The 13,175-nt window shown below is 42.9% G+C and overlaps 1 protein-coding gene across 1 annotated transcript in view; it reads left to right on the top strand.

Annotated features, from left to right (window-relative positions):
* The window catches only part of MYOF (myoferlin), a 177,307-nt gene that overhangs the window by 73,113 nt on the left and 91,019 nt on the right, over positions 1 to 13,175 (top strand). Inside the window, exons 8-15 of the mRNA XM_055560619.1 lie at positions 3,883 to 3,945; positions 4,030 to 4,080; positions 5,235 to 5,265; positions 5,739 to 5,854; positions 6,470 to 6,596; positions 8,679 to 8,782; positions 12,124 to 12,192; positions 12,285 to 12,328. Of these exons, the coding sequence (XP_055416594.1) occupies positions 3,883 to 3,945; positions 4,030 to 4,080; positions 5,235 to 5,265; positions 5,739 to 5,854; positions 6,470 to 6,596; positions 8,679 to 8,782; positions 12,124 to 12,192; positions 12,285 to 12,328 (605 nt within the window). The remainder of the gene's footprint in view (positions 1 to 3,882; positions 3,946 to 4,029; positions 4,081 to 5,234; positions 5,266 to 5,738; positions 5,855 to 6,469; positions 6,597 to 8,678; positions 8,783 to 12,123; positions 12,193 to 12,284; positions 12,329 to 13,175) is intronic.

Genomic DNA, 13,175 nt, shown 5'->3' with positions numbered 1-13,175 from the left:
AGTGGGAGAGGAACACATGTGCAAACTCAACTGTACACAGAGGACAAAGTTTCAGCCTTAAACATTCTGTGCTAAGAACCCCTGGGTCTTGGAGTCACATTGGCCTGCTTCATTATTGGTTCTCAGAGAAGCCTGGTGTCTTTCTGGTGGTTTTACAACAACTTCTGGAGGGAGCCCTTCCAAATGGGTCCTTGCACCTCTTACTATGGACCACACAGAACACTTAGGACCTGCCTTTGTGCTTTTTAATTAGCAAATGTCTCTGAGGGGTGACTCCATGTGACTTAAGTAATCCAACTTTATAAAGGTGTCAAAACCTACTTGACTATAAAAACAATATAGGTTAGAAGAAGCAATTATGAGCAGAAAGGGTTTTTTCCTCCATAATGAGATCATAGCCTGTTCTGATGACTTCTTCTGCAACACTCTTCAAAAATGCTGAATACCTTGACAGTTGTCTTCAATGCCACGAAATTCCACATTTAGGACTGTGAAGAAAAATGATAAATTTGGGGAATTTTTCACATGCCAGCCTTACTCTGCCGAGGAGCCACATTTCTGAGATTCCTGGGGCCTCATGCTCTGATCTCTGAGGCCAGGCATTTCCTACCACAGCTTCCTCTCACAGTTCCTCTTAGTTCCCAATAGCTTGCAATCCCAGCCCTGGTGTTGGTTCTTTTTTTCTGTTCACAAAAGGAACGGGTTTTTTTCTGTGTAGTGCTCCTGGTTGTTTTCCTGTGTTCAACTTGGCCCCCAGCTTTTCAGAGGCTCCATTTTCTTCTCACTTTGGGCTTCTCCTTAGATGAATCACAGACACCAGCAGGCAGGTAGTGTCAAAGCTAACATGAGAGGTGGGCACATTCAGAGATGGGGCACTGGAAGTGGACTTTAGGGAAGGCTGGGTGAAAGTCATGTTGGGGGACAAGACAGGATTGCAGGAAGGACAAAATATGGGACACTTGATGCCTAGAGCATAGAACCCATCCAAGTGTTTACTGAAGGAAGTTATAAGGCTCAAAATAGCCTGGAGTTAAAACTCCCCTCCCAGTCCTCCGCACGGTTCTAAGAAAACAAAGAACTCTCTCACCCGAAGAAAAAAAATGGCCATAAAGATTGATTATGCTCAGCTCCCAGAGGGAGCCAGCCTCTGGCCAATCTCCAGAATTCCTTGCCCCAGCTGTTTAAGAGATAACTACTCCAAACAACCTTGGAGAAGAACAGGCCCCCTTAAGACAGTAGATTTCCACATGTATGCCTATATATACTTACTCTTTTCTTGGGTTAGTGCAGAAGCTCACTAATCTGACTGCTGCCCCTTCTCGCCTCATTAAATGTGATCTGTTCTGTAAAGTGCCGGTCTCCTTTTTTTTTCCAAACCTCGCCTTCTCTAACTCCCTTACCCTACATTTATAATGCAGGACATTTACTCAACTACATCTATAGGAAGTCCACCTCAGAACTTACCATTTTAATGAATACTTTTGAAATTAGATTTCTTAGCTAAAGGGAAGAATCAAATAACTGAGCTTCTAAACAGACCAATTCATAAATCAATAAAAATATTTTCCGAAAAAATCTCTAGTTTACACACACATTTTTAACCACGTGATTCAACTTGGTATCACCAAGGGTCAAATGGACACGTGTGTCCTGATGTGATATAATGGAAGTAATCAACATCACTTGTGTCATTTCTTGTCCAGTGGTCAACTTGAATCTAACAATGAGGAAACACTGACAAAAATCCAGATTGTAAGACATTCTGCAAAGCAACTGGTCTTGATAGAAATAAATAACAAAAATAAGCCAGGAGTACTGTTCTAGATAAAAGGAAACTTAGGAGATACAACAACCACATACAATGTAAGATCCTCGAGTGAATCTTAGATTTTTTTAAAAAAAGCTAAAAAGAACTTTTTTCAGAACAAGTGTAAGAATTTGAAAATTGACTGTGTTACATGTTAAATTTTTGGGGTGTGATAATAGTGTTGTTGCTGTTCAGTCACTAACTTGCGTCTGACTCTTTGCGACCCCATCGACTGCAGCACGCCTGTCCTTCACTGTCTCCTGGAGTTTGCTCAAATTCATGTCTATTGAATCAAAGATGCTATCTAATCATCTCATCTTCTGTCATCCCCTTCTCCTTTTGCCTTCAATCTTTCTTAGCTGCTGCCGCTGCCAAGTCATTTCAGTTGTGTCCGACGCTGTGCGACCCCATAGACGGCAGCCCACCAGGCTCCCCCGTCCCTGGGATTCTCCAGGCAAGAACACTGGAGTGGGTTGCCATTTCCTTCTCCAATGCATGAAAGTGAAAAGTGAAAGGGAAGTTGCTCAGTCGTGTCCGACTCTTAGTGACCCCATGGACTGCAGTCCACCAGGCTCCTCTGTCCATGGGATTTTCCAGGCAAGAGTACTGGAGTGAGGTGCCATTGCCTTCTCCGATCTTTCCCAGCATCAGGGTCATTTCCAGTGACTCAGCTGTTTGCATCAGGCGGCCAAAGTATTGGAGCTTCAGTTTCAGCATTATCCTTCCAATGAATATTCAGGGTTAATTTCCTTTAGGATTGACTGGTTTGATCTCCTTACTCCATTATAGAAAAAAATGCTCTTGCACTTCAGAGATGAGTGCAAATTTTTTTACTTTTTGAAAATAATCTTTTATTGTTTTTACTTTTTGGAAATAATCCCCTCCCCTACCACTGGTGAGTGTTTTATTTATTTATTAAAAAAATTTTTTTGAACTTTTTATTTTATATTGGGGTATAGCCAATTAATAATTTTGTGATAGTTTCAGGTAAATAGCAAAGAGACTCAGCCATACGCAAATGTACTTTTAAGGAGTGAATTATTGTATTATCTAGAACCTTCTTTCAGATAGTTCAGTTTAAAAAAGAAGAGTTATAAAGCCAAAAGCCAGTGTGACAAAATTATAGCAATGATTCTTTCATTTTTTCTCTGTAAATTTTAAATATTTCTAAGGAAAATGTAGGAGAAAAAAGTCTCAGTTTAAATAAATGCTCCATATTTCTCTCTTAGGATTAAAGTCTATTGGCACACAAAACTTTGACTTTATGGTAAAACCTCTACATACCCAATTTTCATCTTCCAAGAGTCAACCTTCTTAAACTTAGCTGTTACATGAGTTAAAATGTGGTCCATACTGACTCTACTGAGGCTCTAACAGTATCTAATGCGCAGAGTTGGCTTTACAAGTATTTTGTTAGAAAGAGCAAAATTAGTGACTGGTTACAGATAATAGCACTAAAAATGGAAGAAAATTAACCTCAACTTTCCAGATCATCCAAGCCCTAAGCACATGAAATAACCTTGATCTTTAGTTAGGTGCTGCTGCTAAGTCGCGTCATTTATCTACTAGAGGCTAAATCACTTCAGTCGTTTCCAATTCTGTGTGATCCTATGTCCTGTAGCCCTCCAGGCTCCTCTGTCCATGGGATTCTCCAAGCAAGAATACTGGAGTAGTTTGCCATGCCCTCCTCCAGGGGATCTTCCCAACCCAGGGATCATATGTCTCCTTATGTCTCCTCCATTGGCAGGCAGGTTCTTCACCACTAACACCACCTGGGAAGCCCTAGCTACCAGATATCTGGTGCCAAATGAACAATTATATTTATTTAAAGAAACGCTATGCACAATTGTTACTTAACCCTTTTTCTGATATACAGAGTTTACCTTGAAGCTCATGATGCTTAAGCTTCAGAGCCTTTTCTGAGGTTCTGCAGTAGGTTCATGCAGTCACACCTGATTTGAGGTTGTGTCTTGTATTTTTTTTTAGGAAGCCCCCTCAAATTTTAGCGTCAGATCCCACTAAACCTTATTCCACTCCTGTTGACATTCAAACGTTTTCCCTTTTTGTTTCAACAGTTATTTTTCTACAATGTCCACCTGACTCCTTCTGAACTGATGGATGAGATCATCAGCATTCGGGTAAGGGGCCTCGGAATAGGAGGGTAGTGCTCACTAGCTGCCAGACGAAGCCGGTAATCTTCTCACCACTCTCCTTTATTCCAGGTTTACAATTCCCATTCTCTGCGGGCAGATTCTCTGATGGGGGAGTTTAAGGTGGGTGTCCACTGTCTGTTTCATTCAACTTAGGTCAAACATGGGCACTTTCATGATGAGGAATCTGGTTCCTGGCCAGGACTCAGGGTACACATCTTGGTGACATCAGAAGGTTATATGTAAGGCATTGATGCCATGATCATTGCTGAAAGCTGGACACAAATGCTATGGGGTCAAGAAGCCAGTTGAGTGTCCTCTGGCTGGAGTCTAGTCAACTTCCAAAGTACAGCACTTAGCACTTAGTCCCGCACTTAGTCCTAGAGCAAGATGCCTGGGAGCTGCCATACCAGGGCCCTTCACAGAGTTCCTGTTGTGGCTGGAAGCCCAGTGCTGCTACAGAGGGAAGAGTACTTGCCTGTGGCAAGAAGCCCGTTACCCCGCTCCACTTGTCAGTAGCCCAGAGTTCTATCTACGAAGTCAGTTATTATAAATCTGGTGTATGACAGGCAAGCCAAACCAGGGAAGAGAATCAAGGTGCTTTTCCGAGCAGTTCACACTGGACTTACTGATAAAGACTTGTTGTGCCTTCTTAGTGATTCCACATGGAATGGGCTGCTTCTTGAAGCAAGTCTTAAAAGATGATTTGGGTCAATTCATACTCTGTCTGCCATTAACTAGCCACTTGTAAACCTCTCTGGTGCTTAGTTTCTTCATCTGTAAGATGGGATTATTGTGAAAATGAGGCGAGATACAATATATAAAGCACCTAGCTCTTGGCACATTGGAGTGCCCAATCAAAGGGTCTATTAATGTTAGTATTAGAATTAATTGGAGGAAAAGGTGGAGGAATACTCAGTAAGTAGTCCCATATGGTGACTATGGTCCAGGTTTGCTAGGGTCTGAGGGTTTCCTTAGAATGTGAGACTTTCTATGCTACTGGAAAAGTCCCAAGCAAACCAGGCCACATTGGTCACTGTGTCTGTTCCAGCTGTGAGATTAGCTCATTCATTCAAAATGATGGATTGAGAGCCTTCTATATGTCACACCTCAGAGGAGGCATCAGATATACAGAGACAGTAAGATGGAAATGGTGGGTCTCAAAGCAAGTTGTCTAGTCAAAAGCCTTATTTTTTTAAGTGTAATAATAATGATAGATTCTAGAAGTGACTGAACTGATTGTAAACTTTGAACTATTTTAAATTATTTTTTCCCAGATCGATGTTGGATTTGTTTATGATGAACCTGGTAAGTAACGTTTTCCCATGAACTGGAAGACTCTGGGAATCAAGAAAATTTGAGGGATCAAAGAATAAAGAATGATGTTTTTCTTGACTGAGAAAAAGAAAGTCTATACTCAGTGGGAATTATGATAGCAGTTTAGTATGGGTGTCTTTTTTTTTAGAATCTAATGGCAATCATCCTAAGAGAAACAAATAGATAATTTCTCTGTTCTATGAGGCTACTTTAATCTTATCAAAATCAAATTATAGAATCAGTGACTAGAGCTTAGAGGGTCTTGTTCAGTCACCCCAGGGCAGGATGTGGGTGGAGAGTCAGTGTGAAGGAGAGAGGATTAAAAGGGAGCCTCATCTGGGGAGAATGGCCCGTCATGAAGACACATTGGAGGAAATACTTGGTTATCTTACTGCAGATGGAATCACGGGCTTGTCAGCTTCCCTTTAGAGTATTCCTGTCCTTTTACGCCTTCTTTATTTTAGGTCATGCTGTCATGAGGAAATGGCTTCTCCTCAATGACCCTGAAGATACCAGCTCGGGTGCTAAAGGCTACATGAAAGTCAGCATGTTCGTCCTGGGAACCGGAGATGAGCCTCCTGTAAGCTCCAAATTCTCTGTCCTCTATGTTTTTTCACTAAGAAAGAGGACCCAGAGTTAAGCAAGTGGGCACCAGTAATTGTGAAATGGAGCAGAGCAACCCCAATCCTCCAACTCCTCCAACTTTCTGGAATTTGTTATTTTCTTCACAACAGAATTATTATTCCAGCTCACTTAGCTCCTTCCTTGTGTCTGTGAGCAGGTCTTTCATTCAGTAAAGATATGTGTGTTTTTAAGAGTTCCCCACATCACTGCCTCTACAGAACCTGGCTCCGTTGCAGAATCAGGCATTGCTACCTAAGAGGACGGTTGTTATTCTAGAAAATTGGGCAGCAAGCCAGTAGCCAGAAAGAAAGTAAAAGAGCTTCAGTAACTGTCTCTCTATTTAGCACTCAGAAGATTAAAAAGGACGCATTATTTTCTTGTAGTGTATTGGTCAAAGAAACATGAGCATTGATTTTGTAGGGCAGTTTTGAGGTTGAATTGGTGCCAAACTCTTAAGCTCAAAACACAGGAAATCCTAATGAAAACAGTTATGATCGGTTTTATCCCAGATTTGGCCTCTTGAAGTGCTGCTTTCCTATGTGTATAACTTGCCACCGTGTGTCCCCAATAGCCTGAGAAACAAGATCGTGATAATGACAGTGATGACGTGGAAAGTAACTTGTTACTCCCTGCTGGCATTGCCCTGCGGTGGGTGACCTTCCTGCTGAAGATCTACAGAGCGGAGGACATCCCCCAGAGTATGTATTGATTTAATCCAGCCCCAGGATTGTCAGTTGCCTGCATGATTACATGTGATAAAAGTAATCATACTCCAAATAGTGTCGGTGCTCCCTGCCATATGTCTTTCTCCTTAAAGGCCTTCATAGAGTTATTTTCATTCATTTTGGCCCTATTGAAAACTACCTAAGCAGATTCATGGGGAAGCCTGTTGGTCCCTGACCCACGGCCCTTATGGAGCCTTTGACCCATTCATCTCTGTTCTTTCTCTCTTCTGGGTTCCACACTTTCCCCTTATTCTAAAGGATACCAAAACAGAGGTCAGCAGTCAGCATTGCCAATTCCTTTCATCCCAAATGAAACGGAAGTTCTATAAACAGATAAATGTATGTGCTATCAGAGTATTAAAAATGGCTGGGCCAAAGTTGTAAGTGCCAATAACTAGAAGTCTGTCACTAGTGTATTAAGAGATTGGGTGCATTTAAGAGAATTACTTAGAGTGCTTCCATTCATAGAGGCTAATCTAGTTGCTCGCCTGTCCTTGCTAAGGACCTGGCATCCTCTCTGCCTTGCCTGGTGTGCCTGCTTCCTGCTGGGCCCTGGGACATAGGACCCTCTCCCCATCCTCAGGAGGGAGCACCACTGTACAGGCCATGGAGCTCTTCAGGATTTGCTACTTTTCCAGGAACCCCTCCCCTCTAATGACTCCCCAGAGCATCCTTCCCTCGGAAATATCTTAAATGAAGTAAATAAATTAAACCTCACATTATAATACCTGCTGGGCCTGTTCAACTGAACTCTGTTCACTTTTTTAAATTGGAGTGTAATTATTTTCCAATGTTGTGTTAGTTTCTGCCGTATAACAAAGTGAATCAGTTGTCTGTATACATACATCCCCTCCCTCTGTGCCTCCCTCCCCCTCCCCCCACCCCTCTAGGTCCTCATAACGCACTGAGCTGAGTTCCCTGTGCTATACAGCAGCTTCCCACTCGCTGTTTTACACGTGGTGTTCTTGCCTGGAGAATCCCAGGGACGGGGGAGCCTGGTGGGCTGCCGTCTATGGGGTCACACAGAGTCGGACACAACTGAAGTGACTCAGCAGCAGCAGTGTATGCACATGAATGCTATTCTCTGACCCACCCTCCCCTTCCTCTGCTGTGTCCGCAAGTCCATTCTCTACATCTGCATCTCTAGTCCTGCCCTGCAAATAGGTTTATCAGTATCATTTTTCTAGATTCCATATGTATGTGTTAATATATGATGGTTGTTTTTATTCTTCTGACTTACTTCACTCTGACAGACACTAGGTTCATCCACATCACTACAAATGACCCAATTTCTTTCCTTTTTATGGCTGAGTAATATTCCATTGTACATATGTACCACATCTTCTTTATCCATTCATCTGTCAATGGACATCTAGGTTGCTTCCATGTCCTGGCTATTGTAAATAGCGCTGCAGTGAACTTTGGGGTACATGTATCTTTTTGAATTATGGTTTTCTTCAGGGTATACGTCCAGTAGTAGGGTTGCTGGGTCATATGGTAGTTCTGTTTTTAGTTTTATAAGCAACTTCCTTACTCTTCTCCATAGTGGCTGTATCAATTTACATTCCCACCAACAGTGCAAGATCTATTCACTTCTAAGTTTGTTAAAACAGAGATCTGTTGTTTATAGAGGATTAAACACATTATAATTATGCCAAATTTCCTGGAGTTACTCAAGAAAAGATGAGGCCTATATGTTGACCTAAAGAATATTTTCCAAATCACAACTAGGCCTCAGTTTTTGAATTAGCCTGTTTGGATAGACTTTTTTATTCTATTGGTTTCCTCAATAAGTGATTGATTCTCAGCATAGTAATTTATTGATTTTTTTTCTGAGACGCTCCCGTTAATTTTTAAATTTTGTGGGGAGAACGTGTTTTCTCTTTCTAAGACAAAGGATTTCTGCAATCCAGTACCACTGGTACTTGCCACTTTTCAGACTGATTCTCGTTGCAATGGTTTTTCCATACGGAGACGATTTTTAATTTTGCTGAGTGATTTCTGTTCTCTTAAGAGAATCAGATTTGATTTCCTCTGTGACGTGTTCCTTTCCAGTGGATGATGCCTTCTCACAGACAGTGAAGGAAATATTTGGAGGCATCGCTGATAAGAAGAACCTAGTGGACCCTTTTGTAGAAGTTTCCTTTGCCGGAAAAAAGGTTTGTATGTGACCTCAATGTAGATGCCTCTGCTGCTGCTGCTGCTAAGTCGCTTCAATCGTGTCCGACTCTGTGCGACCCCAGAGATGGAAGCCCACCAGGCTCCCCTGTCCCTGGGATTCTCCAGGCAAGAACACTGGAGTGGCTTGCCATTTCCTTCTCCAATGCATGAAAGTGAAAAGTGAAAGTGAAGTCGCTCAGTCGTGTCCGACTCCTAGCGACCCCATGGACTGCAGCCTACCAGGCTCCTCCGTCCATGGGATTTTCCAGGCAAGAGTACTGGAGTGGGGTGCCATTGCCTTCTCTGAGATGCCTCTCAGATCAGATCAGATCAGTCGCTCAGTCATGTCCGACTCTTTGCGACCCCATGAATTGCAGCATGCCAGGCCTCCCTGTCCATCACCAACTCCCGGAGTTCACTCAGACTCACGTCCATCGAGTCAGTGATGCCATCCAGCCATCTCATCCTCTGTCATCCCCTTCTCCTCTTGCCCCCAATCCCTCCCAGCATCAGAGTCTTTTTCCAATGAGTCAACTCTTCGCATGAGGTGGCCAAAGTACTGGAGTTTCAGCTTTAGCATCGTTCCCTCCAAAGAAATCTCAGGGCTGATCTCCTTCAGGATGGACTGGTTGGATCTCCTTGCAGTCCAAGGGACTCTCAAGAGTCTTCTCCAACACCACAGTTCAAAAGCATCAATTCTTCGGCGCTCAGCCTTCTTCACAGTCCAACTCTCACATCCATACATGACCACAGGAAAAACCATAGCCTTGACTAGATGAACCGTTGTTGGCAAAGTAATGTCTCTGCTTTTGAATATGCTATCTAGGTTGGTCATAACTTTCCTTTCAAGGAGCAAGCGTCTTTTAATTTAGAGACATGTATTTAAACCACCGTGCTTTCTTTGACTGATTTCCTGCTTATTCTTTTTTAAGTAGCCCCCTGATGAGCTGGGCACTGTGCAGGAATGCAGATTATCAGACTCTGAGCATGTCAGACATCTTAGAGGTTTATTTTGGAGTGGAAAGTATGCCGGGCTCAGGTTAGAAAGACGTGGTCTTTTCTAAGAGTAGAAATGATTCTCAGGCCCCAGCATTATCTTACTCCTAGGCAAAGTCCCTAACCAGCAACAGTGATCCCTGGTCAATGTGGCAAGAGTTCCCACCCTCTGAAATCTAATGCCTGGCGATCTGAAGTGGAGCTGATGTAATAACAACAGAAAAAAGTGCACAATAAATGTCATGCACTTGAATCATCCTGAGGCCCCCTCCATCCCCCGTCCATGGGAAAATTGTCTTTTACAAAACTGGTCCCTGGTGCCAAAAAGATTAGGGACCGCTGTGTAGAGGAGAGCCTCCAGTACCCCGGTGCCCATTTCTATCATGTTTATTACCCCCACACCCACCCCCATGTTCCAATGAGCTGCAGAAACTGGAGAGTCTGGCAGGGGAACCCCTCTCAGTCCTCTGATGAGAGCTGAGGGACTTGGTGTAGGAACACCTGTAACTACCACTTTTACCTACGAAGATGGTCAAAGGTTGTAGAGTGGGGTTCCATAGTAGAGTAACGGTGTACCACAGTCAGTCCTAGGCTGAGGAAGTAGCATTTACTACATACTGGAACCATGTGTATGTGAAAGTGAGGTTTGGCAACACACACACACAGGGTTGTGTCCCAGGAGAGTCAGTGGGAGATGGCAGAAAAAGTCTCAGTTCTGGAGCTAAACGAGGCCAGATTTAAATTCAGACTTCACCTCACTCCATAGCAAGTGAAATCAAATTCTTTAACCTCTGAGTCTCAATTTCCTGAATTATATATGAGGATAAGGATAATCTCATAGGATTGTTGAAAGAGTTAATTAATTCAGGGAGTAAACAGCGGGAGCCTGTTAAGTATCAGATACTGTCCCTCACGTTGGAGATGGAGAAATGAGTGGAACAGTCTTTACTCTCATGGAGCTTACTGTGTGAGAGAAGGGACAACAACAAGCAAGCAAATAAAAAGTTGCGTAATTTCAGTTAGTGCTGAGTACTAAGCAGAAAATAAAGCAGGGGACAAGAAGTGATGGGTGCAGGGTGTTTGGAGGGGTTTCCAGTTAGTTTATCAAGTGGGATATCTTGGAGGAAGTGACATTTGAACAGAGGCCTGGAAAATGCAGAGATATTGGCAGGGGAGGGCTTCCAGGCAGAAGGAAGAGCAGATGTAAAGACCCCAGGGAGGAGATACGTTCACATTGGATGAATGCCAACATGGCTGGGGTGGAGCAAGCAAGGGACGAAACCAAGAGATGAGCTCAGAGAGATGAGGTGAGGTGGGCAGGCAGGGCTTTATCAGGCAGAGGATGAATCAGGACTTAGTATCTTAAGTATGCCTGGGAACTGACTGAAGATGCTACATGGGGAATGACATGAAAGTGAGGAGGCAGGAGAGGAAGTGGGGATCCAGATGGGACCCAACCACAGGCATCTGGGGCAAGATCAGATGAAAATAGGGATGCCAGCATTTTCTGATGGATTGGATGAGGCACGTGAAGGAAAGAGAGGGGTTGTGACTGACTCTGGTTCAAATCTGAACACCCTTGTGAACAGCAATGGAAAGATAGCAGCTAGTTTGGGGAGCAGGGAGAAGGGCTGGTGGGCAGGATCAAAAGATATGTTTGGACATTTTAGTTAAGAGATGTGTATCAGACAGTATGTAGCAAGTGTCCACCTGCCAATGCAGGAGACCCGGGTTTGATCCCTAAGTTGTGAAGATCCCCTGGAGAAGGAAACAGCAACACACTGCAGTTTTCTTGGCTGGGAAATCCCATGGACAGAGGAGCCTGGAGGGCTACAATCTGTGGGGTTGCAAAAGAGCTGGGTACCACTTAACAACTAAAGAACAAGGGCTCACTAAATAGCAACTGTTGCATCATTACATGAATCCAATATTAAAATTTGGCAATTAGAAACTAGCTCTTAGTGCATAGAAGAAGCAAAGATCAGTATACTAAATCCATGTCCTATTTTACCAAGTTGTTATTAAGAAAACTTTAATGAGGTTACCAAGTCTATGGGCTTCCCTGGTGGCTCAGCTGGTAAAGAATCTGCCTGCAACGTGCGGGACCTGGGTTCAGTTCCTGGGTTGGGAAGATCCCCTGGATAAGGGAACGGCTACCCACTTCAGTATTCTAGCCTGGAGAATTCCATGGACTGTATATTCCATGGGGTCGCAAAGAGTCAGACACGACTGAGTGACCAAGTCTATAACATAAGTATGCTAGAATCATAATCCACTATGCATATATTATAAACTTTCCAAAATTAGAAATTTGAATACCTGCTCTGTTTTGATGATTTTACAGGTTTGCACAAATATAATTGAGAAAAATGCAAACCCTGAGTGGAATCAAGTCGTTAATCTTCAGATCAAGGTTTGGCTTTCTTTTCTTTTAGAGAAAAGTAAGGATACTCTAGTAGGTACTGAATAAGTTGAGAAATAACTACTTTTTTTCTCTTTTAACAGTTTCCTTCAGTGTGTGAAAAAATAAAACTGACAATATATGACTGGTGAGTTAAAAAAGACTTGTGTCTAATTGCAAATTGGAGAAGTAAATATTTGGATTTGAAGAAATTTTACTTTAGATGGTCTAACCCTTACTTTTCAGGACATTTGCTTTTCTTCCAGACAGAAGTGGTACACTGCTTCTGGACTCAGGTGTTTTCTTTAATAACAGTAGCTGTTGCAGAAAAGCTTTGGATATCTTGGTTGAACTGCTCATGAACAAAAGGAAGGAAAAATGATCTGAATGTACCCCAAGATAAGAAATTAAGGCTTTAAATACTATTAGGCTGTCCAAAATAGACTTCAGAAATGGAGTAAACTATTTCTAGGGATGAATTAATCAAAACATTGAGAGCTGTTCTCTGTCATTGTTAGAAGGGAAAATGGACAAAGCTTCCTGTGTGATTGAATGCAAAGAAAATTTGTTGAAAGTTTCTGATGGACTTTTAACTAGACCAACATCCTAGCAATGAGCAGCCATAATGAGGCGATTCTTGGGTGTATTCTAGTTGGATGGGGCATTCAGTTGGCAGCGCTTAGCTCCCCGAGAGTAGAAAAGATACATAGCGTCGTCACTGGTGCTGACATCATCAGTGTTTGTTATGATGTCAGCCGCTTGTTCTGAGCACTACTAGGGGCAGGCGCTGGCCTCTTGCCTTCCCTACACTATTCCATTTACTCTTTAGAGGAACCCTATGGAATGGAGACTATTATTAGTTCATTTTGCAGATGAAGACTGAGGCTTAGAGAGGTCAGGTGACTTGGCCACAGTCACTCAGACACTCAGTTGGGTTCCCAACCTGTCTGGCCCTGATTTTTCCTTTGGCTAAATGTATTTGACTTCCATGTTAG

This window comes from Bubalus kerabau, chromosome 22, assembly GCF_029407905.1.
Source record: "Bubalus kerabau isolate K-KA32 ecotype Philippines breed swamp buffalo chromosome 22, PCC_UOA_SB_1v2, whole genome shotgun sequence".
NCBI classification, from domain to species: domain Eukaryota; kingdom Metazoa; phylum Chordata; class Mammalia; order Artiodactyla; family Bovidae; genus Bubalus; species Bubalus kerabau.
Note: the sequence above shows the minus strand (reverse complement) of the source record. Positions and strands in the feature narration are given on the sequence as shown.